The following is a 27,927-nucleotide window of genomic DNA, read 5'->3' as shown; positions in this document are numbered from 1 at the left end:
CCCAAGCGGTCTCCCAGTCTCCTAGGAGACGGGGATATGACGTCAGTGAACAGGCAAGCTCGAACGCCCTACTGCGCATGCCCGCCGGCTCCCCGGCGGAGGCTGGGCGCAGTGCGCATGCTCACGCCGGGGTCAACGGGTCAGCGTCTCTGACTGGCTGACGGGAAGACGCCGGGCGGTAAATGGCGCTGCAGGCGGGAAGGTTGAGCGACTGGTGCGCCGAGCCTCCGGGGAGATGTGTAGTGACTTCCATAGGGCTGAATCCGGGACGGAGGTGAGAGGCGCCGGGGTGAGAGCCAGGGAGACGAGAACAGGGCCTCGGGCGGGCGCGGGAGGCCCGGCCCTCAGCAGAAGGAGGAGGCGCTCGGGGCTCGGACGCCGGCGACCCTGCTGCCGCGTCCCCCAAACTTGCGCCCCCCGGAGACCTGGCGCCCTCAGAGGGCTCGCTGCGTACACGGCCGGGTGTAAAATGTGAGCTGTCTAGTCTAGCGGTATGGGCCAAACCCGTGCACGGCACTCAGACACGGTGTGCAGGAGAGGCGAAGAAAAGCAGGGTGTCGCCCGGCTGAGCGTTCATAGATTTTTCTAAAACAGGGGTGTCTGAGCAGCTGGCGCCACCTTCACCTTCGATTCTGTACGTCTTCGCTTATGGCGTCGTGCCCTCGCTATTACATAAATATATATATTTCCAGCCTAAGTATCCAAGCCTCACAAGCAGTGTGAGGCCTGCAAGGGTTTATTCAGGAATTGAACCAGCAAGACACTTAGTATGTGTCAGCCGCGGGTCTAAGAACTAGAGTCAGAAGCAGGAAACAGCTTCTGCTATGGCAGAACTGGAAGGGGCCGACCGCAAATTACAGGACCTTGGGCAACCTAGAAGATTTAACTGGGAGGAGGAGGCTACAGCTGAAGTTTCAGGGACCTTTTGATGGTGCTTTGGCAAGGAAGGGGTGACATGGGGCAGGGAGTTGGAAGTTTGTGGGTTCTGCCTTTGGGCTTCCCTTCATTGGAAGGACTGATGCTAAAGCTGAAACTCCAGTACTTTGACCACCTTATGCGACGAGTTGACTCACTGGAAAAGACTCTGATGCTGGGAAAGGTTGGGGGCGGGAGGAGACGGGGACGACAGAGAATGAGATGGCTGGATGGCATCACCGACTCTGTGGAGATGAGTTTGAGTGAACTCCGGGAGTTGGTGATGGACAGGGAGGCCTGGCATGCTGTGATTCATGGGGTCGAAAAGGGTCGGACACGACTAAGGGACTGAACTGAACTGAACTGATAGCTCAGTTGGTAAAGAACCCGCCTGCATTGCAGGAGACCCTGGGTTCGATCCCTGGGTTCGGACAATCCCCTGGAGAAGGGAAAGTCTACCCACTCCAGTATTGTGGTCTAGAGAATTCCATGGGGTCACAAAGAGTTGGACACGACTGAGCAACTTTCACATTTATGCTCGCTGATTTAGGGGAAGTGCAAGTAGTTCTTTGTAGTTGAATCCAAACAAAGCTAGTGGGGACACAGTATTGGGAAATCAGCCCTGAGAAGTAGGCAGTGGCAGGTTATGGGGGTTCTTTTTATACAGAGGAAGGAGGAGGGGTTCAGTTCAGTTGCTCAGTCGTGTCCGACTTTCCGCGACCCCATGAATCACAGCACGCCGGGCCTCCCTGCCATCACCAACTCCCGGAGTTCACTCAAACTCATGTCCATAGAGTCGGTGATGCCATCCAGCCATCTCATTCTCTGTCGTCCCCTTCTCCTCCTGCCCCCAACCTTTCCCAGCATCAGAGCCTTTTCCAGTGAGTCAACTCGTCGCATGAGGTGGCCAAAGTATTGGAGTTTTAGCTTTAGCATCAGTCCTTCCAATGAACACCCAGGACTGATCTCCTTTAGAATGGACTGGTTGGATCTCCTTGCAGTCTAAGGGACTCTCAAGAGTCTTCTCCAACATCACAGTTCAAAAGCATCAGTTCTTCGGCGATCAGCTTTCTTCACAGTCCAACTCTCACATCCATACATGACCACAGGAAAAACCATAGCCTTGACTAGACGGACCTTGGTTGGCAAAGTAATGTCTCTGCTTTTTAATATACTATCAAGGTTGGCCCTAATCTGACGAGCAAGCTTTCTGCGGAGGCCCAGATAGTCTGTATTTAGGCTTTGCGGGCCATTCCGTCTGTCAGTACTACTCAACTCTGCTGTTTAACGTGAAGGCAGCCAGAGACGTGTAAACAAATGAGTGTGACTCTGTTCCAGTAAACCTTTTGTTCTTTTGGGGGAATCTTATCTTTGGTGCTAGGTCTTCATTGCTGTACCAGCTTTCTGTAGTTGTGGCAAGTGGGGGCTACTCTCTGGTTGTGGTGTGGAGGGTTCTCTTGTCGGGAGCACGGCCTCTGCGGCACAGCAGACTTAGGTAACTGTGGCAAGCGGGGGCTACTCTCTGGTTGTGGTGTGGAGGGCTCTCTTGTCGGGAGCACGGCCTTTGCGGCACAGCAGACTTAGGTAACTGTGGCAAGTGGGCTTTGTAGTTGTGTTCCCCAGGCTCTGGAGCACAGGCTTAGTTGCTCCACGCCTGTGGGGTCCTGCTGGACCAGGGCTGGAACCCACGTCTCCTGCATTGGCAGGCAGATTTTTTTATCACTAACCAACCAGGGAAGTCCCAACCTTTTGTTTTTTAAACATGAAGATTTGGCCTGCCGGCCATAGTTTGCCACCCCTTGCTCCTTAAGAGTAGAGGCACTGCTTGCTCCCTGTAAGAACTGCTACAGTTACAAGCTTACTGATTGAAATGATAATTTGAACCCCAGGTTAAACTCAGATGACTTTTGCAGTCAGAACAAGGCTAGCATCTAAAAACTGAGAACCCAACACAGTCAAATCACTGAACAAAAATTCATCGTATCGTCTGCCTGCCGCAAGCCGTCTGGCGATCCTCAGCAAGATTGCCTTACTAGAATTACTTTGGAGTACAGTGTGGGCGGGGGTGGGTAGGATGCTTCTTTATTCTTTTTCCTTTTTGTCAACAAAACCAACTAAACAAGCCTCTTTTTCTTAAGTGCTGGGCACCCTGTGGCCATTGCTTAATTTATTTGGTTTCTGTTTGTTTTCTTTGTACATTAGTCTACTACACAAACTTCTACTTGGAGTCATTGTGTTGAGGAAGATATCTGAGGTCACAGACTATCCCAAGAAACTGAAATAAGCTACTTTAAATTTTTAATTCACAAGAATAGCCACATTGCAAAATAGCTAACTTTCCCCACCTCTTGTGACTAGGAGGTGAAAGACATTTCATACAGGGTCTTCTTAAAAAAAACACAAACGTTACAAAGATTTTTTTTTTTTTTAAGCAGATTCCAGGGATGCAACTTCTGGTAGGTGAGAGAGCAAGTGGAAAACTTACATAGTGAGCCCTTGATTAGACACACCTTGGAATGCAATTTACAGTAGAGAATCTGTTCTTTACCTTACCTTTAAACAGTAGCAATGGTATTTTTACTTTTATATTCCTCTGAACATTAGAAAATATTTTTGGCAGTATTTTGGTATCACCCACCAAGTGGCTACATTTACACATAGTTGTTAAGTAGTGATGTACTTTGAGTTTTCTCAAAAATGCCAGTATTCACTAAGGGTAAAAGTAACCAGTGGATAAATTCGCTGTCCAGTGTTGGTTGACATGCACAACATACTCTTTTTTCTCTCTAATTTTATTGTGATAGTTTCTATTGTATTTATTATTAAAGTAGTACATGCTTATGGCAGAAAATTCCAGTAGTACAAAGTGAAAAGTTGGAAACTTCTCTACCCCAATTATCATGTCCCAAGGGTGGTGCTAGTGGTAAAGAAGCCGCCTGCCAGTGAGTGGGTGGAGAAGATCCTCTGAAGGAGGAAATGGCAACCCACTCCAGTATCCTTGCCTGGAGAATCCCGTGGACAGAGGAGTCTGTAGGGCTACAGTCCATAGGGTCGCAAAAAGTTAAACATGACTGAAGCAATTAGCATGCATACAAGGTGGATTTTTGTGAAATTTCCCAGAAATTCTCCTTTTTTTTTTTTTTTTTGGTATTTTGGCTGCTCTGCTCAGCATGTGGGACAGTTTTCCAACCAGGTATTGAACCTAGGCCACCACAGTGAAAGTGAAGAACACGAACCACTAGACCAGTAGGGAATTCCCTGCCAGAAATTTCCTAATGTCTTTTGGAGGCTGAGATGGAGAGTGCTGGATCATGATTCTAGTCTTGGCTCTGCCGGCAGCAAGCTGAGAGATTTTGTATAAGTTATTAAACCTTGGGGCTTCCCAGGTGGCGCTAGTGATAAAGAATCTGCCTACCAACTCAGGAGACCTAAGAATGGGGGTTCGATCCCCGGGTCAGGAAGATCACATGGAGGAGGAAATGGCAACTCGTTCCAGTATTCTTGCCTGGAAAATTCCATGGACAGAGGAACCTGGCGGGCTACAGTCCATGGGGCTGCAAAGGGTGGGACACGACTGAGCACATGTATTAAACCTTGGCTTCTAGCTTTGTAAAGTGAGGGTGATAGATGATGATTTCTCAGTTCCCTTTCAGCTGTACTTCTAGAAGGTGAGTCCTTATATGTCTACATATCTTTCATCTACATATCCTTCCACTAAGCACAATATTCCCTGCACAGTACACATTTGGTAAGTATTTATTAATAGTAATGCCTGGTTTTCTTTATTTTGGGGCTGCACTGTGCTGCACACGGGATCTTAGTTCTGTAACCAGGGATTGACCTGTGCCCTTGGCAGTCACAGTGCAGAATAATAACCATTGGTCCACCTGGAAATCCCCTGGTTTTCTTTTCTTATAAAAGGTTCAACTCACCTGCCGAATCAACTAGCCCTGAAAATGAATGGCACTGGAGCGTCGGGCCCATACGTGGCTATTGCTGGCAGTCAAAGAGGCACAAGAGGCCTGGTGTGCCAAACACGCCCCCGCCATGCGCGACGCATAGGAGGGCCACTTCGGTGAGCTTTGAAGCCTGGGTTGTGGACCTGCGTGGAGCCACAAGAGGCAAATATCACATAAGACAAGTAGTGTTTGTTAAATAATAACATTTAGTCTTGCAGTGATAGAACAACATCTATCCCCTTCTCTCTCTTTTCATTCCTTCTTACCCAGAACAGAATCAGTGCTCCATCATTACCATTACTGCACTGTGAGTACTTGCAACTTCCTTGTCTTTTTACATCCTAACCTACAAAGGCAGAGACTTTACTTTGCCAACAAAGGTCTGTCTAGTCAAGGCTATGGTTTTTCCAGTAGTCATGTATGGATGTGAGAGTTGGACTATAAAGAACGCTGAGCAAAGAATTTGATGCTTTTGAACTGTGGTGTTGAAGAAGGACTCGAGAGTCCCTTGGACTGTACGGAGATCGAACCAGTCCATCCTAAAGGAGATCAGTCCTGGGTGTTCATTGGAAGGACTGATGCTGAAGCTGAAGCTCCAATACTTTGACCACCTAATGCAAAGAGCTGATTCATTGGAAAAGACCCTGATGCTGGGAAAGATTGAGGGTGGGAGGAGAAGGGGATGACAGAGGATGAGATGGTTGGATGGCATCACTGACTTGATGGACGTGCGTTTGAGCAAGCTGCAGGAGTTGGTGAAGGACAGGGAAGCCTGGCGTGCTGCAGTTCATGGGATCACAAACAGACAGGACTGAACTGAACTACTTTCCTGACTATGGTTAAACCTAGCTGTCTGCTTCCTACTGTTTACTGTCTACCCACTCAGCTGGCTATTGCTGGAGAAAATCACAACCAGGCTGACTGATTTCATTTTAAACTTATAACCGTCAACTTCAAGTGGACTCTGAATCCACCTGTGCTTTCGTAGCTAATTCACTTTGTCTATGCAAAATATCTGTTATCAAATCCAACCTCATGCCTGAATTCAAGCCACACATGTTCTAATACCTTCTTGATACCCACATGGATGTCTAAAAGGCCTCCCACACTTAACATGTTCATCATGATTGACTCCCGGATCCAGAGAAAATAGGAGAAGCCTTGCCTCAAACTGAAGCCTTGGTGTACCACCACACATGTACATCCAGCTCCAGCCAGCTCCCTTCTCTGCCTTCCCTATCTTGTTAAATGGTGAATTTTTTTCTACCTTTTGCTCAAGCCAAAAACCTTGAAGTCATTGTTGAATCCACTTTTTCCGCTCATATCAGCCCACATTCATTAGAGCATTCTGTCTTCTGTACTTTCAATGTGTTATCATAAATTGGACCGCATTTCACTACCTTTCCTGCAGCCATTCCTCTTCCTAGTAACCGTCACCTGCTTGACTGCAGTAACCTCCTAACTGGTCTCTGCTTCACCCTGTTCACACTTCCTCGAATGTATTTTCCACGTAGTATTCACGATGCTCCATTCAAAACAAGCAGACTCTACTGCCCAGAGCTTTCAGAGGTTCCTGTGTCATTTGTAGTAGAACCTGGAATCCTGTTTCTCACGTGATTTGCAAACTGTGTGATTTGTCCTTCAGCCCCTCCACAACCTCAGCCCCCCTCCTGTCTCTGTGATCTCCTCGCCCACTCTCCCTCACTCTTCTTCAGACACACTGTTCTTGCTCTTCCTTGAATGTACCAGATCTGCCTCAGCCTCAGAGCCTTTGCAGTTCCTGTTGAGTCTGCCTAGATACTTCTTCCTCAGAAGGAAACACGGTTCACTTCCACACTTGCATCGTTTCTGTTCACAAGCCAACTTGGAGGAGGAGGTCCCTCCTGCTCTTTGTTTCTCAGCTTTATTTTTGTGTGTGGCTACACCGGGTCTTCGAGGCGTTGTGCAGGCTTTCTCTAGTTGGGGCGAGTGGGGGCTGTCTGTCAGTCGCGGCAGTGGTTTCTCCTGTTGCTGAACGTGGGCCCTAGAGTGTGCAGGCCTCAGTGGTTGCGGCTCACCAGCCCTGGAGTACAGGCTCAGTAGTTGTGGCTCACAGGCTTCCCGCAGCATGTGGGATCTTCTCAGGCTGAGGGTTGAACCCATGTCCCCTGCATTGGCAAGCAGATTCCTAACCACTGAGCCACCAGGGAAGTGCCCTTCCTGCTACTAATCTATTCCATTTACCCTGTTTCTTCCTCTGAACACTTAGCACACGTGACATCTTACCTTGCTTATGTGGTGTCTTCCCACCTCCCACCCTTGCCATTTAAGAATCATGATTGCAGATGTTCTCTGTTGAGTTTACTCCTTTAAGTCTCAATGTTTAGAACAGTATTTAGCCCACTGCAGGCGCTCAGTAGGTCTTCCCCAGTAACTCAGTAAAGAATACCTGTGTGATGCTGGAGACACAGGTTCGGTCCTTGGGTTAGGAAGATCCCCTGGAGAAGGAAATGGCAACCCACTCCAGTATTTTTGCCTGGGAAATCCCATGGACAGAGGTGCCTGGTGAGCTGCAGTCCATGGAGTCTCAAAGAGTTGGACATGGCTTAGCTACTAAACAACAACATCTGGTTTCTGTCTCCATCTTCCACTAAGAGTGCTTTTCTCAAGGTTACTGTCAGACTTTGTGTTGCCAAATGCTCATTTCTAAGCAACCCTCCTAGACTAGAAAGGCAGAAGGTACACTTCCTGCAGACAAGCTGTCAGGACCCGGGAACAGGCTGATCAGTGCGTGTCTAAAACAATCCATTAGGAAAATCCCTCCTTCCCTGGTGAAGAAAGAACAAAAGGATAGGAGAATACACCTCAAATGTTTCTCCAGCAGAGTCCCTCACAAACGGGGGCTGGAGGCCAGGAGAGGGAGTGTTCCTACAGTGTTAAGCCTCTGCAGTTTTGAGTCTGTGCTTTGTTGTCTCTTTCTGAGGTCTTGTATATAGTTGATTTTTCTAAGTGAAATTTGGAAGCAGTCTGATAATAACTTCCTAGTGAAATCTTAACTGTATATTTAATGAAGTTACTAATTTGTGGAATGTCATAAATTAAAATTTAGTCTTTATTGTGCTAGAAATTAATGCTACTGCTACTGCTGCTGCTAAGTCACTTCAGTCGTGTCTGACTCTGTGCGACCCCATAGACGGCAGCCCACCAGGCTCCCCCGTCCCTGGGATTCTCCAGGCAAGAACACTGGAGTGGGTTGCCATTTCCTTCTCCAATGTGTGAAAGTGAAGTCACTCATTCGTGTCTGACTCGTAGCGACCCCATGGACTGCAGCCTACCAGTCTGCCCCATCCATGGGATTTTCCAGGCAAGAGTACTGCTTAGGTACATATACGGAGAAGGCAATGGCACCCCACTCCAGCGTTCTTGCCTGGAGAATCCCAGGGACGGGGGAGCCTGGTGGGCTTCCGTCTGTGGGGTCGCACAGTTGGACACGACTGAAGCGACTTAGCAGCAGCAGCAGCAGGTATGTATAGTAATTTTTGCCTGACTTTTAATATATTTTTCTTATAGGATGATTGCTTTTTAAAACATACTAGTGAAAGCCTGGATAATCCCACGGATGGAGGAGGCTGGAAGGCTTCTGTCCATGGGGTCACTGAGGGTCGGACATGACTGAGCGACTTCACTTTCACTTTTAACTTTCATGCATTGGAGAAAGAAATGGCAACCCACTCCAGTGTTCTTGTCTGGAGAATCCCAGGGACGGGGGAGCCTGGTGGGCTGCCATCTATGGGGTCGCACAGAGTCGGACACGACTGAAGCAACTTAGCAGCAGCAGCAGCAGCTCTCAGGGAATATACTAGAAACAATGGAATTGTACTATTTAGTGTCTGAGTAACAGCTGCCTTTTCCATGTAATTTAGACGAAAGCTTTATTGAAGAGCCAGGCCTAGTACTTTGCCCTGAAGGGCGGTTGAATTTCCTAAGTAGCAGAAGAGCCTGATTTCATAAATGAAAAGAATTAGTCCTCTGATTTAAGTGACTCCATGATAAGGGCCAGATTTTGCATTGATCACATACATGTTAAAAGAGATGCTATTTCCTTGCCTTCCTACATGTTCCAGCTCGTCTCATTATGTTATATGTTGTTTAGTCACTAAGTCGTGTCTGTCTGACTCTTTGCAGTCACGTGAACTATAGCCCACCAGTCCATGGGATTTCCCAGGCAAGAATACTGGAGTGGGTTGCCATTTCTTCTCCAGGGGATCTTCCTGACCCAGGGCTCAAACCTGCGTCCCCTGCATTGACTGATGGCTTCTTCGTCTCTGAGCCACCTGGGAAACCCGCTGTGTGTTACTATAGTTACACATATGTGCCTGGAGTGAATTTCCTCTATATATTGTATATGCAGTAAAACTACTGAGAATTGTATTCAGTTTGTAGATGAAAGTCCAAGCCTGCTATAGGGCAGGGGGTGAATATTTGGTTTAGACTGTAGATGGACTTTCACACTTAACTGGTTTGAAACCTTGCTGCTGGGTCCATCTGCAAACAGATTTCATCACAAAAGGTCAGGGGAAATGAGCCTTTATCCAAATGACAATTACATATTCATGTTTGCCTTAATATCATTTATTTCTGGTAATTTGATCTTTAAGCTCCCCTTCCTGCTGTAGTGTAAGCTTCTCTGTAAAAATGATGCTTTAAAGGATCTTTACGATACGTATTCTACTTAATAAGCATATACCTTGAAGAAATATGGTCGCCTATAAAACAGACTCAGACTCTTGTTAATAACTGTTAATAACTTTAGCGATAACTAAGAATACTTATGGACTTTTGTAGAACTTTGCATAGATTGTCCAAACATAGGAAAATTTGTATAGTTTAAGGATCCTTTTACTCCAGCCTTTGCCCAGTTCTACCTACCTGTGCCCCGTTTACCTCCATAACAAGCAGCTACTAAGTTTGTGCCAGATGTAAAGCATTTTGGAATGGGTGATGAGCCAAGATAGAGCCCTCTCCTTTAAGCTCTTACATCCAGATGAGGGAGACTGGTAATGTGTTCTGAAATATAGGAATAGCTTCCTGGAAGGAGGTGGCCCTCAAGAATGTATAGAGTTTTTATTCATTCAATAGTCTGGGCCTTAGAGAATTTGAGAGTTTAGGGAAAGGACATTTCTCGATCAATGAACATTTTGTATGTGTCTGAAAGAACTATATGCTGAATCTCTTTCAAAATTAAAGTAGCCTCTCACACAGATGAGAATCCACTGTCCCTTTTCAATGCCTTCACAGAGCCCCATGTCATTTCTGTTACAGCATCTACAATACTTTCTTGAATTCTTTAACCTTTGACTCTGCCCCATTCAATTCTTTGAGGATAGGAACTGTGTCTGTTGTATCTATGTATGCCCAGCAACTTTTTTTTTTAATTTTAATTTTTATTGGAGGCTAATTATTTTACAATGTTATATTGGTTGGTTTTGCCATACGTTGACATGAATCCGCCCTGGGTGTACATGACCAGCAACTTATTCACTGGAATATTTACTAGAAATACTCAACTGGAATATTTACCACTGGGTATTTGTGTAATTAAGTATTACCCTCTTTGTAGTGTTGCTCCAGTGTTGATTCTGCTGTTGAAAGAAAACATTTGAGGATCCTTGTGATGTTAGGGTGTGTTGGGAGAGATGGTTGAGAGAGAGCAGGTAATTGTTTAGACAGGACCTTATTGGTTTGACCTTCAGCTGAGGAAGTCCAGAACTGTGTCCCTGTGCGCATGTTCTTGTCTGACCCAGTGATACAGACTGAGGCTTTGTAGCGCTGGAGAAGGCAGTGGCAACCCACTCCAGTGCTCTTGCCTGGAGGGTCCCATGGACGGAGGAGCCTGGTAGGCTGCAGTCCATGGGGTCGCTACTAGTCGGACAAGACTGAGCGACTTCACTTTCACTTTTCACTTTCACACATTGGAGAAGGAAATGGCAACCCACTCCAGTGTTCTTGCCTGGAGAATCCCAGGGACGGGGGAGCCTGGTGGGTTGCGTCTGTGGGGTCGCACAGAGTCGGACACGACTGAAGCGACTTAGCAGCAGCAGCAATAGCAGCGCAAGAGAAGAACTCCAGGCTTTGGGAGCCAGAGGTCTGGGTGAAATCCTGACTCATTTTCTCATCTGAAAAGCAGAATGATAACAAATAGACTTACTGTATCAATTAAAAGAGATAGTGTATATGAGTTATGTACCACTGATACCACAGCAAGTGCAAATAGTAGTTGTTTTTTGATAGGTATTGTTATGATAAAACCTGGCAGATACTGATTTACAAACCAAATGCCAAAACTGTTCATTTACAATTTTAGCGCAAGTGCCAAATAGATGAAGATTGTGTCCTCCATGTACTCTTTCCCAATTAGGAAATTTGGGCTCAGAAAGGTTGCTTAGAGAATCAAGAGAAATAGTTTAATTATCTTAATAGCTGCCATCACCAAACTCTGTTTGCCTGACGTGGTCATCTTCCCTAAAGGAATTAAACTATCCTGTCAAGCAGAGCTTACTTGGATTCCTTGTACCCTGGCTTAACTTACTTTTTGCCCATCTGAAGCTCTAGGTTGATTACACCTTGCTTCTTTCAGCTCCTCAAATCTGGACATCATTCACTTAAATTTATGTAATGGTCAGGTTTATGCCAGATTTTTAGGGTATTTTCTACTTGGGTTTGGAAGATACTTCATCCTATCAGGTGGCTTCTATGTGTTGTTAATATTTCCTATTTGTGTAAGGATTATTATGAAAAATAGCTATGTTTTCCTAAACAAAAAATGTAGTGAGGAGTGAAGTTAACTGGGTATTTATCTCTCCTTCTGTATCTAACCTAATACTATATATTGTTCTGGTTAAAGTTTGTGAAGATCATCTTGGCTCTTAGAGAGTTGGAAAAGGGAGGAGTATTTTTGGATAATTGTGGATATTCTTCCTTGACACTATACTAAAACTTGACAAGTAGTGAAGTTAATTGCATTGTAGAATATGAAGTTATGTCAGTAAGCTTTTCATATGTTACAACCCATTGATTTATCGTAACTTTAAACTGTCTGGGAGTGAATTTTACCCAGTGATTGGTTATTTGGAAATGTGGTTCACTGAGTTATATAGATCTTCCAAGTATTTACACTTGTTAAATAATTAGCCCCCCAAAATCACATTTGTTAAAATCACCAGTGATTTTACCAGTACCTGAAGTATTGGGATTCTGTCAAGCTCACAGTAATAAATACAAGTTTTCCAAAATTCACATTTTATCGTTGACAACAAATACTGTCAGTTACTTTTCCTTAAAGTGATAGGCTCACTTTCTTCATTTTCAATAAAATGTCTGCCAGATACCGAAGTTTGTGTAATCATAATTTGTCTGTCAGTCATTCTTCAAATAAAAGTGTTTTGTGGAAAAGTATCCATCTCAGATAATCAGACAAGTGCTTTTCTAGAGAAAACCCACTGCGTTTCGGTTTGCAGCAGAAGTGCTTTCTTTGTGTGTGAAGCTGGGAGGAGTCCCCAAGACTCCATCTGCAGAGTTCCAGGTCCTCACCCCCTCACTCGTTCAGATAGGAATTGCATGTTTGGGGGCTCCCAAGGCTACCTTCAGGTTTCGTGATTTGCTGGAAGGACTTACGGAATACACTGGAAGCTTAGTCACGCTTATAGTTTACTGCAGCAAAGGAAACATTGAAATCAGCCCAGGGAAGAGATACAGTGGGACGAAACCCAGAATTCCAAACAGGGGGCTCCCAGTTGTCCTGTCCTGGTGGAGTGTGGACAGTGCTAGCTTTCCCCAGCAACAGCGAGAACAGTGTGCCGGCCAAGGAAGCTCACCTGAGCTGTGGTGTCCAGAGTCTTTATGGGGCTTTGTCATGTGAACAGTCAGCCCACCAATAACTGAGGTTGAGCTGCCTCCAGTCCCTCACCCCACCAGTTCAGGCATCAGTTTCTCTTGGAACACGTTGAATCCTTAGCAGTCTTGTGAAGGAAATACTGCTTGTTTTCTTCCCTTTACTGATGAGAAACCTCAAGCCCAGAGATCTGGTGGGTCAGGTTCTGAAGTCCCACCTGTCTACTCTTAACTGTTGTAAATTGCTTCTTTTTTCTTAAACTTACGATTTATTTTTGGCTGCGCTGGGTCTTTGTTCCAGTGCACGGACTTTCTCTGACTGAGGTGAGTGGGGCTGCTCTTCACTGTAGTGCGTAGACTTCTCTCGTTGCAGAGCACAGGCTTTAAGGCAGGCAGGCTCAGTAACTGTGCCTAGTTGCTCCATGGCGTGTGGGATTTTCCTGGACCCATGTCTCCTGCATTGGCAGGTGGATTCTTAACCACTGGACAACCGGGGAAGTCTATTCATTGCTTCTGAAAACCCCGTGTTCTAATGTACAAGCCAGAAAGCAAACTCATAAAGGTGACATCCAAGATGTTTTGTGATCTGACTTCTGTTCTTTAGGACTTCGTTAGGTCCTGCCTGTTTTGTGCCACAAGCTCTAGCATTTCAGGTCTCCTTACAGTTTACCTACACACTGCTGTTTATAACCTTTTTATCTTGGCTGATGTTGAATCTGCCAGGTATGCCCGCCTGTGTGCCCTGTTCACAGATTCAAGTGTTTGGAGCTTCTCAGGGAAAGTTTTTCTCCATTGTCCCTTTCCTTCCCATCCCCTCCACCAGATAAGGAGCTAGCAATATAATGGACAGACAAAAGCTGATACCTGTATGACAAGTGTGGTAGGCACAGTGGGAAAGATAATTATAGCAAGTAAGGAATGTAAATACTTTGCAATTAGTTTGATTCTGTGTCCCAAACTATGCTATCAGCTTCTTTGAAGGCAGGGACTCATTTTATACCAAGAGTACTTGGTACATAAAAAATATATTCTGGGTAAATGAACACAGCTTTTCTTCTAAATTGTATTTTCTATTTAATAATTTCCTCCAAATCCTCAAAATGCTGAAAAGTTTCTTACAGACTTTTGGTAAATTGTATAAATGTTGATTTGTAGGATTATGTGTGTGTATGTGTATGTTGGATTTTATATTTTTAGATAATAAATTTTCCTTCTCTGTCTTTTTTTCCTCCCTTTTGCAAGCTCCTTGCCCGACTGGAAGGTAGAAGTTCCTTGAAAGAAATAGAGCCACATCTGTTTGCTGATGAAGAGTCACCTGTGCATGGTAAAAACACAGTCTCAAGCCAAAATACAGTGTTATAAATTAAGTTTTATAAAACAACTTTTCCCCCCACATATATCCATACATGTTTCCCCGGTGGCTCAGATGGTAAAGAATCTGCCCACAATGTGGGAGACCCAGGTTCGACCCCTTGGTTGGTAAGATCCCCTGGAGAAGGGAAAGGTAATCCATTCCAGTATTCTTGTCTGGGAGAATTCCATAGACAGAGGAGCCTGGCGAGCTATAGACCAAGGGGTTGCAAAGAGTTGGATATGACTGAGCAACTAACTCACCCATACACACACATTCGTATGTATACTCACACTTCTAACGAGAGCCTACATAGATTAAACGTGAAATTAAAAAGGGGCAGAGATGATGATGGCACACTTTTTAGCCTTCGTTGTCTGCCAGCTGAGATGGAGCCTGGTTTATCTTCAGTAAGTCTTGAGTGTAAACAGCCTCTTCTATGCCAGCACAATATTTGTGGGAGTTTGTTACTTATTTTTTGTTCTTTACAAGTTTGAGGATCACAGGAAAGTCCTTAGGTTCTTGGTAGTTCTGTGAATATTTTTACAATAGGGAAAATGATACCTGCTTATTCTGTTAACACTTCTCCACTAGGGAGAACTTAAAAAAGAAGGTGGTGTGCTTAGATATGGTGTTTTTTTGTTTTGTTTTTTTTTCCAAATAGCTTTAAAGAGATATAATTCACCCACTTACGTGTACAGTTTGCACTTATGCATCTATTGGGACAGTCAGTTCTAGAACATTTTCTTCACCCCCAAAAGAAACCCATGCCTGTTGGTAGTCACTCCTCAATTCCTCTCTCATTCCTTAGCTCTAGGCACCTATTAATCTACTTTCTGCTTCAATGATGTGCCTTTTCTGGACATTTCATGTAATTGGAACCATCCAGTATGTGGTCTTTTGTCACTGACGTATACTTTACTTCATATTTTCACGATTTATTATACTGCAGTATGCATCAAGTAGTTTGTTCCTTTTTATTGACTAATGTTCTGTTGTATCCATTCATCAGTTGATGGCCATTTGGGTTGTTTCTATTTTTTTGTTGTTAAGAATGACGCTGCTATGATCATCTTGTGTACAAGTTTTTCTCTGGAAAAATATTTTCAGTTTTCTTGGGTAATACCTACAAGAGGAGCTGCTGGGTTGTATGGTAGCTCTGTGTTTAATCTTTGGCAAAATTTCCCGGCTATTGTCTAAAGCACCTGCTGGGAAACCCACACTTCACCTGCCACTGTCAATGAAGTGTGTACTGGTCCCAGTTTGCCCAGATCCTGCAAACAGCTATTGTCTGCCTTTTTGATTATAGCCTTCCTAGTGAGAATGATGGAGAAGGCAATGGCAAGCCACTCCAGTACTCTTGCCTAGAAGATCCCATGACAGAGGAGCCTAGTAGGCTGCGGTCCATGGGGTTGCCAAGAGTCGGACACTACTGAGCGACTTCACTTTCACACATTGGAGAAGGAAATGGCAACCCACTCCAGTGTTCTTGCCTGAAGAATCCCAGGGACGGGGGAGCCTGGTGGGCTGCCGTCTATGGGGTTGCAAAGAGTCAGACATGACTGAAGTGACTTAGCAGCAGCAGCAGTGAGAATAAAGTGATATCTTATTGTGGTTTCGATTTACATTTCCCTAATGGCTAATGGTGTTAAGCATCTCTGCATGTGCTTTTTGGCAATTTGTGTGTGTAATTTGGGGAAATATCAGATCTTTTGCCTATTCATATAATTGGGCTGTCTTTTTATTATTGAGGTGTAAGAGTCCTTTATCTATTCTAGCTACAGGCCTTTATTAAATCTGTGATCTGCAGATACTTTCTCCTATTTTGTAGTCTCTTTTCTCCATTGAGGCACAAAGTTACTAATTTTGATGAAGTCCACCAATTTATCCAGTTTTTCCTGCTCTTGTCTTTAGTATCAAAGCTAAGAAGCCATTGCCTAATCCAAAGTCGAAAAGATTTAGGGCTTTTGGTATTATTGTAACTGATTTCTGTTTTCATTATTTTCTGATCAGAGAACATACTTCTGTGATTTCAGTCTGTTTAAATTTATTGAGATGTGTTTTCTGGCCAAACATATGGTCCATCCTGGAGAGTGTCCCATGTGTGCTTGAGAAGAATGTGTATTCTGCTGTAGTTGGGCCAAGTGTTTTATTGATGTCTCTTAGTTCTAGTTGGCTTTTAGTGTTGTTCAAATATTCTTTTCCTTGCTGATCTTCTGTCTAGTTGTTCTGTCCATTATTGCAAGTTGGATATTTTAGTCTTTTAGTCTCCAGCTATTAGTAAATTGTCTGTTTCTCCCTGTCTGTCAGTTTTTGTTGGTTTCGTGTGGTATTGGGCACATGTATGTTTATTATCTTTATTATAGCTTATCAGTGAGTTGACTTATTAATCATTATAAAATGTTTCTCTTTGTCATCTCACACGGTTTAAGATGGCTACTGTCAAAACAAACTCACAAGTGTTGGTGAGGTGGTGAGCAGATTAGTACCATTGTGCAGTATTATTGGGATCATAAAAATGGGGTCATAATGGTGCAGCCATTATGGAAAACAGTCTGAAGGTTCCTCAAAAAGTAAAAAATAGAACTACCATTGTACTTCTGGGTATACAGTCGAAAAGAATTGAAAGCAGGGCATTGAATAGGTACTTATTTGCATACCTGTGTTCATAGCAGCACTATTCACAGTAATTGCTCAAAGATGAAAGCAACCCAAGTGCTCATTGACAGGTGAATGGATAAAAGAAAAGGTGATCTCTACATAGAATGGATTATTCAGCCTTCAAAAGGAAAGAAATTCTGACACATGCTACAGCGTGGATGAATCTTGAGGACATGCTTAGTGAAATACGCCGGTCACAAAAAGAAAAATACTTCCGGATTCCTCTGTATTCTATGGGGTATCTAAAATAGTCAGATCCATAGAAACAGGAAGTGGAATGGTGGTTTCCAGGGGCTGGGGAGAGAAGAGAGAATTGTTGTTTAATGGGTACTTATTTTCAGTTTTGTGAGGTGATAAAGTTCTGAAGATCTGCTTCACAGGTGTGTGAATGTACTTAACACTACTGAACTGCCTGGTTAAGACGGTAAATTTTCTGTTATGTCTTTTACCACAATGAAAAAGAGGTCCTTTGTCTCTAATAACAGTTTTTTTGTCTTAACGTATATGTTGTCTGATGATCGGCTAGCCTCTTCTGGGCTCTTCCAGTTACGTTTGCATAGTATTCCTTCTTCTGTCCTTTTACTGTCAACCTTGTGACTTGGGATGCAAAGTATGCCCGCTGTAGACCACCGGTAGTTGGATCATGTTTTTTTATTCCATTTTGTCAGTCTCTGCCTTTTGTTTGGAATGTGTAATCCATTTGTTGTTATTAAGTTACGATCGGGTTTATGGCTGCCGTTCTGCTCTCTGTTCTGTGTGTGTCTTACATCTTTTTTGTTCCTCTGTTCATCCTTCACTGTCTTCTTCTGTGTTAAATGGGCTTCAGTGGTGGCTCACATGGTAAAGAATCTGCCTGCAGTTCGGGAGACCTGGGTTCGATCCCCAGGGCAGGAAGATCACTTGACTAAGGGAATGGCAACCCACTCCAGTATTCTTGCCTGGAGAATTCCATGGACAGAGGAGCCTGGTGGGCTGCCATCCATGGGGTTCTCAAAGAGTTGGACACAAAAAAAGTAAAGAAAAAATAGTTGGACCTGACTGAGCAACTAACACTTTCACTCTGTGTCAAATAGATATTTTCTAGTGTATCATTTTAATTCCTTGTCATTGTTTTTACCTTTTTTTGAGTTAGTTACCTCATGATCGCCCTCAGGATTACAATTAACATCTTAATTTATAACAGTCTAGTTTGGGTTACATACTGTCTTAATTTCTATATTTTTTGTAAAAAATCTTTGTTATCATGTAGCTCCATTCCTGTCCCCTTCCTCTTGCTGTTATAAATTATGTATTTATACAGTATATGCCCTTCACACTTAAAATTTTGCTTAGTTAAAATCATTAAAATTACTTAATGCAGTTGTTTCTTAAATGAGATGAAAAAATAATTACAAATATAAAACACATATTTGCTCATTTGGAATTTCGTTAGTCTACTGCTATCCTTTCATGCATCCTGAAGGACTCCTTTTAGTATTTCCTATAGAGCATATGTGTTAGTCAAAAAAATTCTAAATTGTCAATAATAAATGACAAATTTTAATCAAACATATTAGACAAAAGATTCAACTATCTTTTTATTCTATCAGAAAGGATATTGTTATGTTGAACCTTACGGAAATACATTAAAACATTGATTTGAAGCACAGCTTATATATTTGAATGTTATATTTATAGAAACTTTAAAAAACACCATTATGTTCAGTTACTAACAGAAAAGTTTACTTAAAATTATGATAGATCTTAGAGCTATAAAACTAGTTAGATGAAAAAAATATCTGGTTAGATGAATACTCTTTAGAGCAACAGCAGACATAAAACTAGGATTATAAGGGTTATTTACCAACAACAGCACTTTAACAAAAAGTGTTAAAGGGTTACAGGCAAGTTCATTTTGAAGCAGTAAGAGATTGAGGGGTTACAAGCTTCTCCAATACTGTTGTGAAACATTTTTAATGCTTTTTTTGGATAGTAGTTATTCAGTACCATATGCAAACTCATTATCTCTTCAGTACTATAGTGATTGCTGTGCAAATTCAGCATATTTGTTGTGTGATCAGTAGGTCGGTAGGAAAGAAAGTGCTTAGTTGCTCAGTTGTGTCCGACTCTTTGAGACCCCATGGACTGTAGCCCGTCAGGCTCCTCTGCCCATGGGATTCTCCAGGCAAGAATACTGGAGTGGGTTGCCATGCCCTCCTCAATGGGATCTTCCCAACCCAGAAATCAAACGCAGGTCTCCTGCATTGCAGGTAGATTCTTTACTGTCTGAGCCACCAAGCAATTAAGTTGGTACCTAGAGGATGTATTTTTTGGCTTTTCTCTCTTTTCCTTATTTTGAAGGCTCTTTAGATTCGAAAACTCAATCTGACAATCTGTTACCCAAACCCCTTACAGCATTCTATTTGTGATAGTAACTATCAAGGCCAAACCATCCAGATTTTCTGATTTAGTTTAACTTGTCAACTGTCAAACTGTAGAGGTGATTTTTTTGTTTTTTGTTTGTTTTTTTTTTTTTTTTTAACTACCAGTTGTCATACTCAGTACTTTGACTGGACTAGGGCAAGATTTCTCTTCACAGCTCACAGAAACTTATGAGGTAGTGTTTCAGATGCAGTTAAAAGGACCATGTCTCCCTGTAGAACATTATGTTTGAACATTATTTTTGATCTTATGATTAGGTAGTAAATGTTTATAAAAATCAATGAAACTTAGTTATCATTAAACAAACATATTTGTAGACAATCTAGTTCAAGAAGTTAATGACCGTATTCATCTTTAATTTCCAAGTTGGCAGATTTTATTTACATACCCAGTTGTTAGAAATGCCCTTGGCCCCCCCCCCCACACTTTGCTACTAATCTGTAAAAGGGGAAGAGTGCTTCTGCCTACCTAATAGTCTCTTTATTTTTGGGGGCTCCAAAATCACTGCGGATGCTGATTGCAGCCATGAAATTAAAAGACGCTTACTCCTTGGAAGGAAAGTTATGACCAGCCTAGATAGTATATTAAAAAGCAGAGACATTACTTTGCCAACAAAGGTCCGTCTAGTCAAGGCTATGGTTTTTCCTGTGGTCACGTATGAATGTGAGAGTTGGACTGTGAAGAAAGCTGATCGCCGAAGAATTGATGCTTTTGAACTGTGGTGCTGGAGAAGACTCTTGAGAGTCCCTTGGACTGCAAGGAGATCCAACCAGGCCATTCTAAAGGAGATCAGTCCTGGGTGTTCATTGGAAGGACTGATGCTAAAGCTGAAACTGCAATACTTTGGCCACCTCATGCGACGAGTTGACTCACTGGAAAAGAGTCTGATGCTGGGAGGGATTGGGGGCGGGAGGAGACGGGGATGACCGAGAATGAGATGGCTGGGTGGCATCACCGACTCGATGGACATGAGTTTGAGTGAACTCCGGGAGTTGGTGATGGACAGGGAGGCCTGGCGTGCTGTGGTTCATGGGGTCGCAAAGAGTCGGACACGACTAAGCGACTGAACTGAACTGAACTGAATGGTCTCTTAGACAGCCTTAAACTTTGCCTCAGTTTCATTCAAGCTGAACCAGGGCTCTGAAGAATCCATATTCACACCACACCGGCTGTTCCTCAGTTAACGCATGGGTTTAGAAAGCCTCGTTAGATCGTGCAGGAGAGTGCTCTCAAAGCCTTACTCTTTTGGATTACACTGAAAAATGTTTGTGAGCACCACCCCTCTATCCAAGGAGATACTTAGCAAAGTTTTCATTTTCCCTCTGTTCTGAGACCTCCAGAAAACATCCGGAGAGGTCTCACAGTTACCCTCTCACCAATATCATGGGTTTCTAGCTCCCTGCGGAGTCCCTCCTCTGTTGCTTCAGAACATGTTACATTTCTCTTACCTTATCTGCATTTGACTCTCCAGCCACGTGAAATTGCTGTTGGAGTGTTACTGTTTAAATGAGCCTAAACCATGGTTATTTTTCTGGTTCCTCGTGTATACCTGCCTCCCTCCAGTCTGATTTCCATCCTTGCTCTTACCGAAAGACAGTGCCTGCTCCCTGTGGTGCTGTTCAGAATGCGCATCTCTGTCTTTAAAGTCTGGTTCATAAAATGATGTTTATGTTAAAGGTGCTTTTGCAGACTGCGTTTACTGCTGTCAGCTTACTGTCCAGGACAGTTTGGCGATCTGTTCCTTACCTCTCCCCTGCCATTTTTTAATTTTTAGAACTTTTCTGCTGCATTTACTAATAGTACTATTTCTGTTAAGTTTCTGTCTTAATTGCCTTCATGCTGACCTCTCTAACTGTGGATGTGTCTTGAGGATTGAGTTTCGGCCTCTGTCGTAGTCTTAGGTCCACTCCCACTCCCCTGAAGAGTTTCCTGTTCGCCGTTTCTGTGTAGCTTATTCCTAAATTGCGCTCTTCAACCTCTTACTACTGTCATGAATCTTGAATCCTAGTGGCCGTAGGATATATTTATTTGTGACACCTAGAGTTACATCTTAACATACCATTTTGAAAGCTAAATTCTTGTTAGAATATTTACGTGATACGTGGATTAAAAATCTCTCCTCAGTTTTGTTCTTTTCTTTCTTTACATGGCACTTCCAAGCCTGTCTTTGAGAACTTTTAAGTCACTCTGCTAGGTTTCCCCTTACCTTCTGAGTAAATGAAGGACGCCAAAGACTTGACAGAAATGAAGCGTCAGCCCAGGGGCAGCTGGCGGGGGCTGAGCCAGCCCTGGCTTATCTCTGGTGTTGGCCCCTCATTCCACGCCTTGGTCAGTGGCCTTCACACCTGCCCACTCTGCTAACCAAAGCCGCACCCCACCTGCGCCTGCCTACCACACCTGCTCCCTTTCAAAATGCTGTGTTCCAAAATTGACTTACTGCATGGAATGAGAACTTACATTTTCATTTTTTAGATTTCTTTCAAGACGTCCTTAAGAAGAAAAGAATCTGATGAAATTTATTCAAAAGATACCATACTTTGCACTAAGGATAGAGTATTCAAGTCCCCACCTTAAAGCAGTGAACAAGAAATCTATCAAGTAAAATGTCAGAAATGACATAGCATGTAAATATAATGATGATTGATGATTAAATTTGCTTTTCCTACCTCTGAGTGTTATTAGGATTCCCTTTTTCAGTTGGAAAGCCCTGTGGAAGCGTTGATGGCTGCTGCTCAGCCTCGTGGGCTGACTTCCTAGGAGAAAGAGGTGCATGTGTGTGGTCTGCTTGTTTATCTCCCCACCGTGCCTCTGCGTGGTCCACTGCGTCGTCACAGCCACTTTCCCGTTAACCTTGCTAAGCTGTGTTTTCAGCTTTCCTTCCCTATCAGTATTGGCTCAAGGTTAATGTTCCTTCATCTAGTGATGTAGTTTATTCTCTTTCTTTAATATAGGGCAATAAAAGAGTTTTATCTGGGGGCATGGGGAGGATTTCCACTTAGTTCTTCCTTACCTATATGGTAGGAGGGAGTAACCTGAACTTCTGGGTTGAATGTAACTGAGTATAATTTTAGTCACTATAAGAGCATCCATGAACAATTGTTAATGTGAAGATAATTTTACTCCCTGAGGCTGAAATCTTGGGAATGGGGGTGGGGGGAATCTTTTTAATTAAAAATTTGAATTGCAAATTGTATATAAGATTATAGTGAAAATTGGCTGAAGTTTTATACTACTTAAATATGGTATGGTAGCAGATTGCTAGATTTCTTACAGATTATTTGTGAGTGTTCCAACATACAACGGTTTGTTAGTAATAACAGGAAATAAAGTAACTGGACACTCAGACAGACCTTGTAGTTGTTTCAGAACCTAAGAAACTGCCTTTTTAACATGGTGTTTCCAGTTATACAGTTCAGCCATAAAGTGAATAGCAAATAAACAAGAATTGGAAAGCCCCTGTTTTGACTGGATTTTGAAAGTCTGGCGGTAGGACAGTTTCCCCAGGTGTTTTATTTGTGCTGTCCTCAATAAACGAGTTATCGAACCTGCCAAGAAAGAGATTTGAGTTTTCAGAGTAGTTGACCCTGACTTATAATGCTCGGAAAATAACTTACAGTGCAGGTGTCATTTCAGCGAAACAGTGTCGAGCGGTATTCATGCCTCACAGAGCAACTAAAGGTGGTGTGGAAACCTGCAGGGTGTTTCCCCCGGGGATGCAGTTGGAACTCAGGGCCTGAGGGCTGTGGGCCCTACTGCCTGTGTGTGTGAAGCTGCGTGGTCAAGAGCCGTTCCACCCAGAATGCCAGCCACTTTGGGAAGCCCTTGTTAGGGAGTGTTTCAGCTGCACATAACAGGAGCCCAGCCTCCTGACTTACATTCTTCATGTTGGTGTGGAGGCAGGCTGTGCACGGCTGGCGTGCAGGGTTCTGTATTGTCATCCACGTCCTGGGCACCTCCAGTCTTCCTGCTCCATCCTCCTTGGGGCCTTCCCTCTGCAGTGTGTACCTGTCGTCCTCGCTGTTTCCAGATGGCTGTCACCTCCGAGAAGGGAGCAACAGAGCAGAAGTGGTGCCTGTGTCAGGACAGCACAGCTGGGAAACCCCAGCAGACATCCACCTGTGGCTACAGCTGTGGTACCTGGTGGCCTCTCTTTGCAAGGAAGACTGGGAAAATCGCCTTTACGCTGGGCATATTGCTTTTCCCCCCAAAGTGGGGTTTTACACTCAAAGAAAAAGGAGAAACCCGATATTGGGTAATTAACGACCAGAAATGTTGTGTACCAGTAGTCAGTATTCTTTTTAAAAGATGCTTGATCTAAGGCACTTTATTTGCAGTGCTGTAAGAGCACTTGTGAATGTATGAGGACCCATCTCCAGGAGATGCCCATAGGCCCGTTTCAACCACCTCATTTTGTTTGTCAATTTTTCTTGGTGCTAATTAACAGCCAACACCTTTTTCAGAGGTGAAATGTAATGATTTACGTTTAATTTCTTTATTTGTATTTGCATATACAAATTCCTTTGGGCAAATGGGTTTAGATTTTCTTTCAAAAGAGAAAATTTTCCATAAATGTCTTTATAAAAAGACGTTTAATATGTCTTTATAAAAATGTCTTTATAAAATGTCTATAAAAAACATTTTTTGCAGACTTCATTTTGTATACTGTCATTATTGTGCTGCTGCATTTTGTTTGACATTTTTAAATTTTACACAGGTGATATTCTTGAATTTCATGGTCCAGAAGGAACAGGAAAAACAGAAATGCTGTATCATTTAACAGCACGATGTATACTTCCAAAATCGGAAGGTGGACTGGAAGTAGAAGTTGTGTTTATTGATACAGATTACCACTTCGACATGCTCCGGCTTGTTACAGTCCTTGAGCATAGACTATCCCAAAGCTCTGAAGAAACAGTAAAACTCTGCCTTGGGCGATTGTTTCTGGTGTACTGTAGTAGTAGCACCCAGTTACTCCTCACCCTGTGCTCGCTAGAAACCATGCTCTGTAGTCATCCCTCCGTCTGCCTTTTGATCTTGGATAGCCTGTCAGCTTTTTATTGGATAGACCGCGTCAACGGAGGAGAAAGTGTTAACTTACAGGAGTCTACTCTGAGGAAGTGTTCTCAGCTCTTAGAGAAGCTTGTAAACGAGTATCGGTTGGTTCTCTTTGCAACAACACAAAGTATAATGCAGAAAGCCTCAAACCTGGAGGAAGGGCCTTCCTGTGCCTTTAATCGCCTGAGTGACGTGGATGTAGACTACAGACCCTATCTCTGTAAGGCGTGGCAGCAGGCCGTAAAGCATAGGATACTCTTCTCTAAACAAAATGATCCTAAAACCGGCAACCAGTTTTCTTTAGTTTCACGTCATTTAAAAAGTAACAATTTAAAAAAGCACTGTTTTACTATTGGAGAAAGTGGTGTTGAGTTTTGTTGATGTGTATCATACCAGTCTTGTCAGATGTTATGCAAGTTTTAAAAAGTGTTTAATAGGCTAAAATGATTTGATTCTAAAATTTTAAACTCTAAGGGAATCTAACATAACCACGTTTCTATACAGAATGGATTTCTTAAACTGGAACCTTAGACTGTTATGTTCCTGGGTTGTTGAAGATTATTGAGAGTGATAATAATAACAGTTAAACTATATTGCTGCTGCTGCATATTAAGTTGTTTTAAAACTAAATAAATAAGATACACATTTCAGTCCAAATAAAATGCAGTTTTCTAACTTTGTGTCACATTTCTGGAACGCAGTTAAATACTTGTTTAGGAAAGTTGAAATGCCTTTCTGATTTTTCATATGTAACTCCTTTAAGAAGCTGTGAACTTGGAAAATGTTTCTGTGGAGCTGTTATTTCTGTAAAGGGGATGAAAGCAAGGAGCCTACCCAATCTGCCGTTCACACCCAAGACTATGGGAAGTCAGAGCACTCTGATCTGTTATACCGAATCCCAGGACGCAGCTGCATTGTGGTTGGGTTTCTGTATAATTGTTAAATCGTGGGGAAATGAGATACCCATTCAGAAAATTCTGTGAAGGTTGAAATTTTCATCTTTCTTGTTAAGTAACTTGTTATTGTTTGTTGTTGTTCAGTCATGTTCAATTGTTTGTGACCCCATGGAATGTAGCACGCCAGGCTTCCCTGTCCTTCACCATCTCCCAGAGTTTGCTCAGACTTGTGTCCATCGAGTCCATGATGGCATCCAGCTATCATGGGTGACATGGTCCTGTCACCCCTTTCTCCTCCTGCCTTTGTCTGTTAAGTAAGAGGCAAATGCTAAAACTATAGTATAACTGCATGTTACTTGTGTTTTCTTACCATTTAGAATAGGTTAGACATACCCTGAAATGAAATGTTGCCAGCTCAGAGCTGGACAAGGCTTTATATCCCTTGGTCCAGTAATGGCCAGAAAGGGGTGCATGCGCCTCCAGGGGCACACGAGGTAGCCTGCAGTGAAGGAGCAAGAAAAATTTAGAACCTTGATTCATGTATTCTAATCTAAGAAAGGATTGAGTCATATCAATATTTGATATTCAGATTGACCCTATCATTCATTCAACCCGTATATCAGATTGCCTTATGTCACTTGTATTTTTGAGGTATCCTGTAGGAAAAGTGGAAAGAACCGTGGACTCGGGTGTTCTCAAGGGTGTGTTCATTTAAATGTAACCTGTTTAGTTAAAACTAACTGTATGTTCACTTACCTAACAAAGCTGCTCTGTGAGGGCTTTAAAGATCATTTTCATAATGCAGGCATAGCAGGTGCAGCAGATGCTGTCTGTACCTGCAGCTCCTCCAGCCTTGTGGACCCTGCAGTTCCCCAAACCCAGTGACTTCTGCAGGTGCCTTCTGGAGACAGAACCCGCTGGTGGCGTGTGGGCCAGGCGGGGCAGTCCTTACCAGTGAGGGCCAGCGCTTGGTAGGTTGGCACCTCCCTCTCCTCACGCCTCGGTGAGAACCAAGGTATTTCTCAGGGTGCCCCTGTAGGAACCATCTCTTCATTATCTCATTGTTTCTTACCTTCCACCCTTCCCTCTCTCTTCCCCACTCATGTGGCCTCATGGGATTGTCTCCCTAAAGAACAAAATCCTTGTCTAGGAACTGGTTTTTTTTTGTTGTGAGTTGAGGGGGAACCAAACTGTCTGCAGGCAATAAAAAGTCATCAGGCTAACATCCCTTCTAGGTGCGGTATTTGCTCTTCAGCCATGTTATGGAGTTTAAAATGATGGCCTTCTAATTGTTAATCAAGTTAAATTATAGTGGATCACATCACTGTCATCCACACCCACTTAACCTGTGTGCCCTCAATAAATGTTATTTTGCTATTAATAAACTTTAAAATATTACCATATTTTATCCACAGTTCATCCTTTTTCATTTTATATTCTTGTGTATTTTATCACATGCAATTAATGTTACACGTAAGTAATCTATAAATATTTGTATGTTGGGGGAATATGCTTATTTTTCTTCCCCATAAAAGTGTGTGATCAATAAGAGTGACAATCTCTTTCTCTACTTTAGAGGACTTCTTTTAGCTGTTGAGATGTGAAAATTTTGTTACCTTCGTTATCAAGCTCTGGATGTGTGTTACACACGTTTATGAAAAACTTAGCAACTCTTAGCAGGACTCTGGCCTTGACTATGATAGGAGTTTCCATTTCTCCTCTGTATAAATGAAGTGCTAATTTCATGGGCTGTTATTCACAGATTTATAACTTGTTCTTCAGGAACATGATTAAAAAATAATGAACTTTTATTATTAACTTAAATTATCAATTATATATTAATGTGTCAGACCAAAGACTTAGTTATCTTAAAAAGATTTGTTATCTGACATGTTGGAAGGAATTAAGAATCCTGGTTAATAAAAAATTCTTTTAAACTAAAAATTATACCGGTGGGATTTCTTGAACACTGTAGAAAAATGAATACTTGTTTAAAAAAAAAAAATCAACTTTAAAGCAAAGGAAGCAGCACATTGCAAGTCCCAGATGGCAGATAACGCGATGCTGGGTAGAAGCAGGAGAGTAACAGGGGTGAGGGAGTACAGAACCTAGGGTATGTATTCCATTTCCTTGTTTGAAAGAGAAGGGGGGTCGTAAAACAGTCCATATGAAGATCACTGTGAGAATCTAGTTTTCAAAAAATGTGTTTGAAAGATGCTTCAGACATTCATCTGATAAATGCTATATAAAAATCCATATACTGCTTACCTTACCACTTCCTTTCAGCTTTCAGCTCTCAAATGCTGGATTGAGCTCAAATGCTCAAATTCTGGATTAATGTCATTCCAGAAAACTTTGATGCAGTCTACTCTTCTATATGGATTATCTAAGAATGAGGATGAAACAGACATTTTCAGATGAACAGAAGCTAAGAATTTACCATAAAAATTGCCTCCGTAAAGGAACTTCTAAATGATGGACTTCATGGAGGAAGAATGTTATCCCAAAGTCTGAAATGTAAGAATTAATAGTGAGTAGAGAAAATAGTAAGTCTTTGAGTAAATCTAAAGAAATGTTGATAGTGTAAAACAATGTCTATTTTATGGGAGGAAAAAAACAATATAAACATTCTAATTTTCCCATTGCCTGTAAGCCTAGTACATGTAAGGTAGGTGATTGAAATTGCATCAATCTAAATGGCTTATATTAGTCTGAAGGGAAGTAAAGATGGGCCAACTTTAGACTTGAGTTTTGACTTGACAGTTTGAAGAGCTGCCTGTAAAATTAATACATGCTCCAG

The 27,927-nt window shown here is 42.7% G+C and overlaps 1 protein-coding gene across 2 annotated transcripts; it reads left to right on the top strand.

Annotated features, from left to right (window-relative positions):
• The first annotated feature begins 128 nt into the window (after positions 1–128).
• XRCC2 (X-ray repair cross complementing 2) lies at positions 129–26,530 on the top strand. 2 transcript variants are annotated; one of them, XM_055421619.2, is made up of 4 exons: positions 164–274; positions 4,837–4,990; positions 13,986–14,067; positions 23,891–26,530. In XM_055421619.2, exons 1-4 carry the CDS (start codon positions 183–185, stop codon positions 24,610–24,612), a joined length of 1,050 nt encoding a protein of 349 aa, XP_055277594.2. In that variant the 5' UTR covers positions 164–182; the 3' UTR covers positions 24,613–26,530. The 2 variants fall into 2 exon arrangements, with proteins under 2 accessions (XP_055277596.2, XP_055277594.2); XM_055421621.2 differs by lacking the exon at positions 4,837–4,990 and having other exon boundaries at positions 129–274.
• The last annotated feature ends 1,397 nt before the right edge of the window (positions 26,531–27,927 follow it).

The sequence above is a fragment of the Moschus berezovskii genome, chromosome 3, assembly GCF_049115385.1.
Source record: "Moschus berezovskii isolate FMDL1 chromosome 3, NW_MosBer_1.0, whole genome shotgun sequence".
Lineage (NCBI taxonomy): Eukaryota > Metazoa > Chordata > Mammalia > Artiodactyla > Moschidae > Moschus > Moschus berezovskii.
This window is presented reverse-complemented; position numbering and strand designations above follow the sequence as displayed.

Coding starts and splice junctions, on each gene's coding strand:
- XRCC2 (XM_055421619.2), top strand. CDS start 183: ATGGCGCTGCAGGCGGGAAGGTTGAGCGACTGGTGCGCCGAGCCTCCG. Junction 275..4,836: donor GGGCTGAATCCGGGACGGAG/GTGAGAGGCGCC, acceptor TTCTTATAAAAG/GTTCAACTCACCTGCCGAAT. Junction 4,991..13,985: donor CGCATAGGAGGGCCACTTCG/GTGAGCTTTGAA, acceptor CCCTTTTGCAAG/CTCCTTGCCCGACTGGAAGG.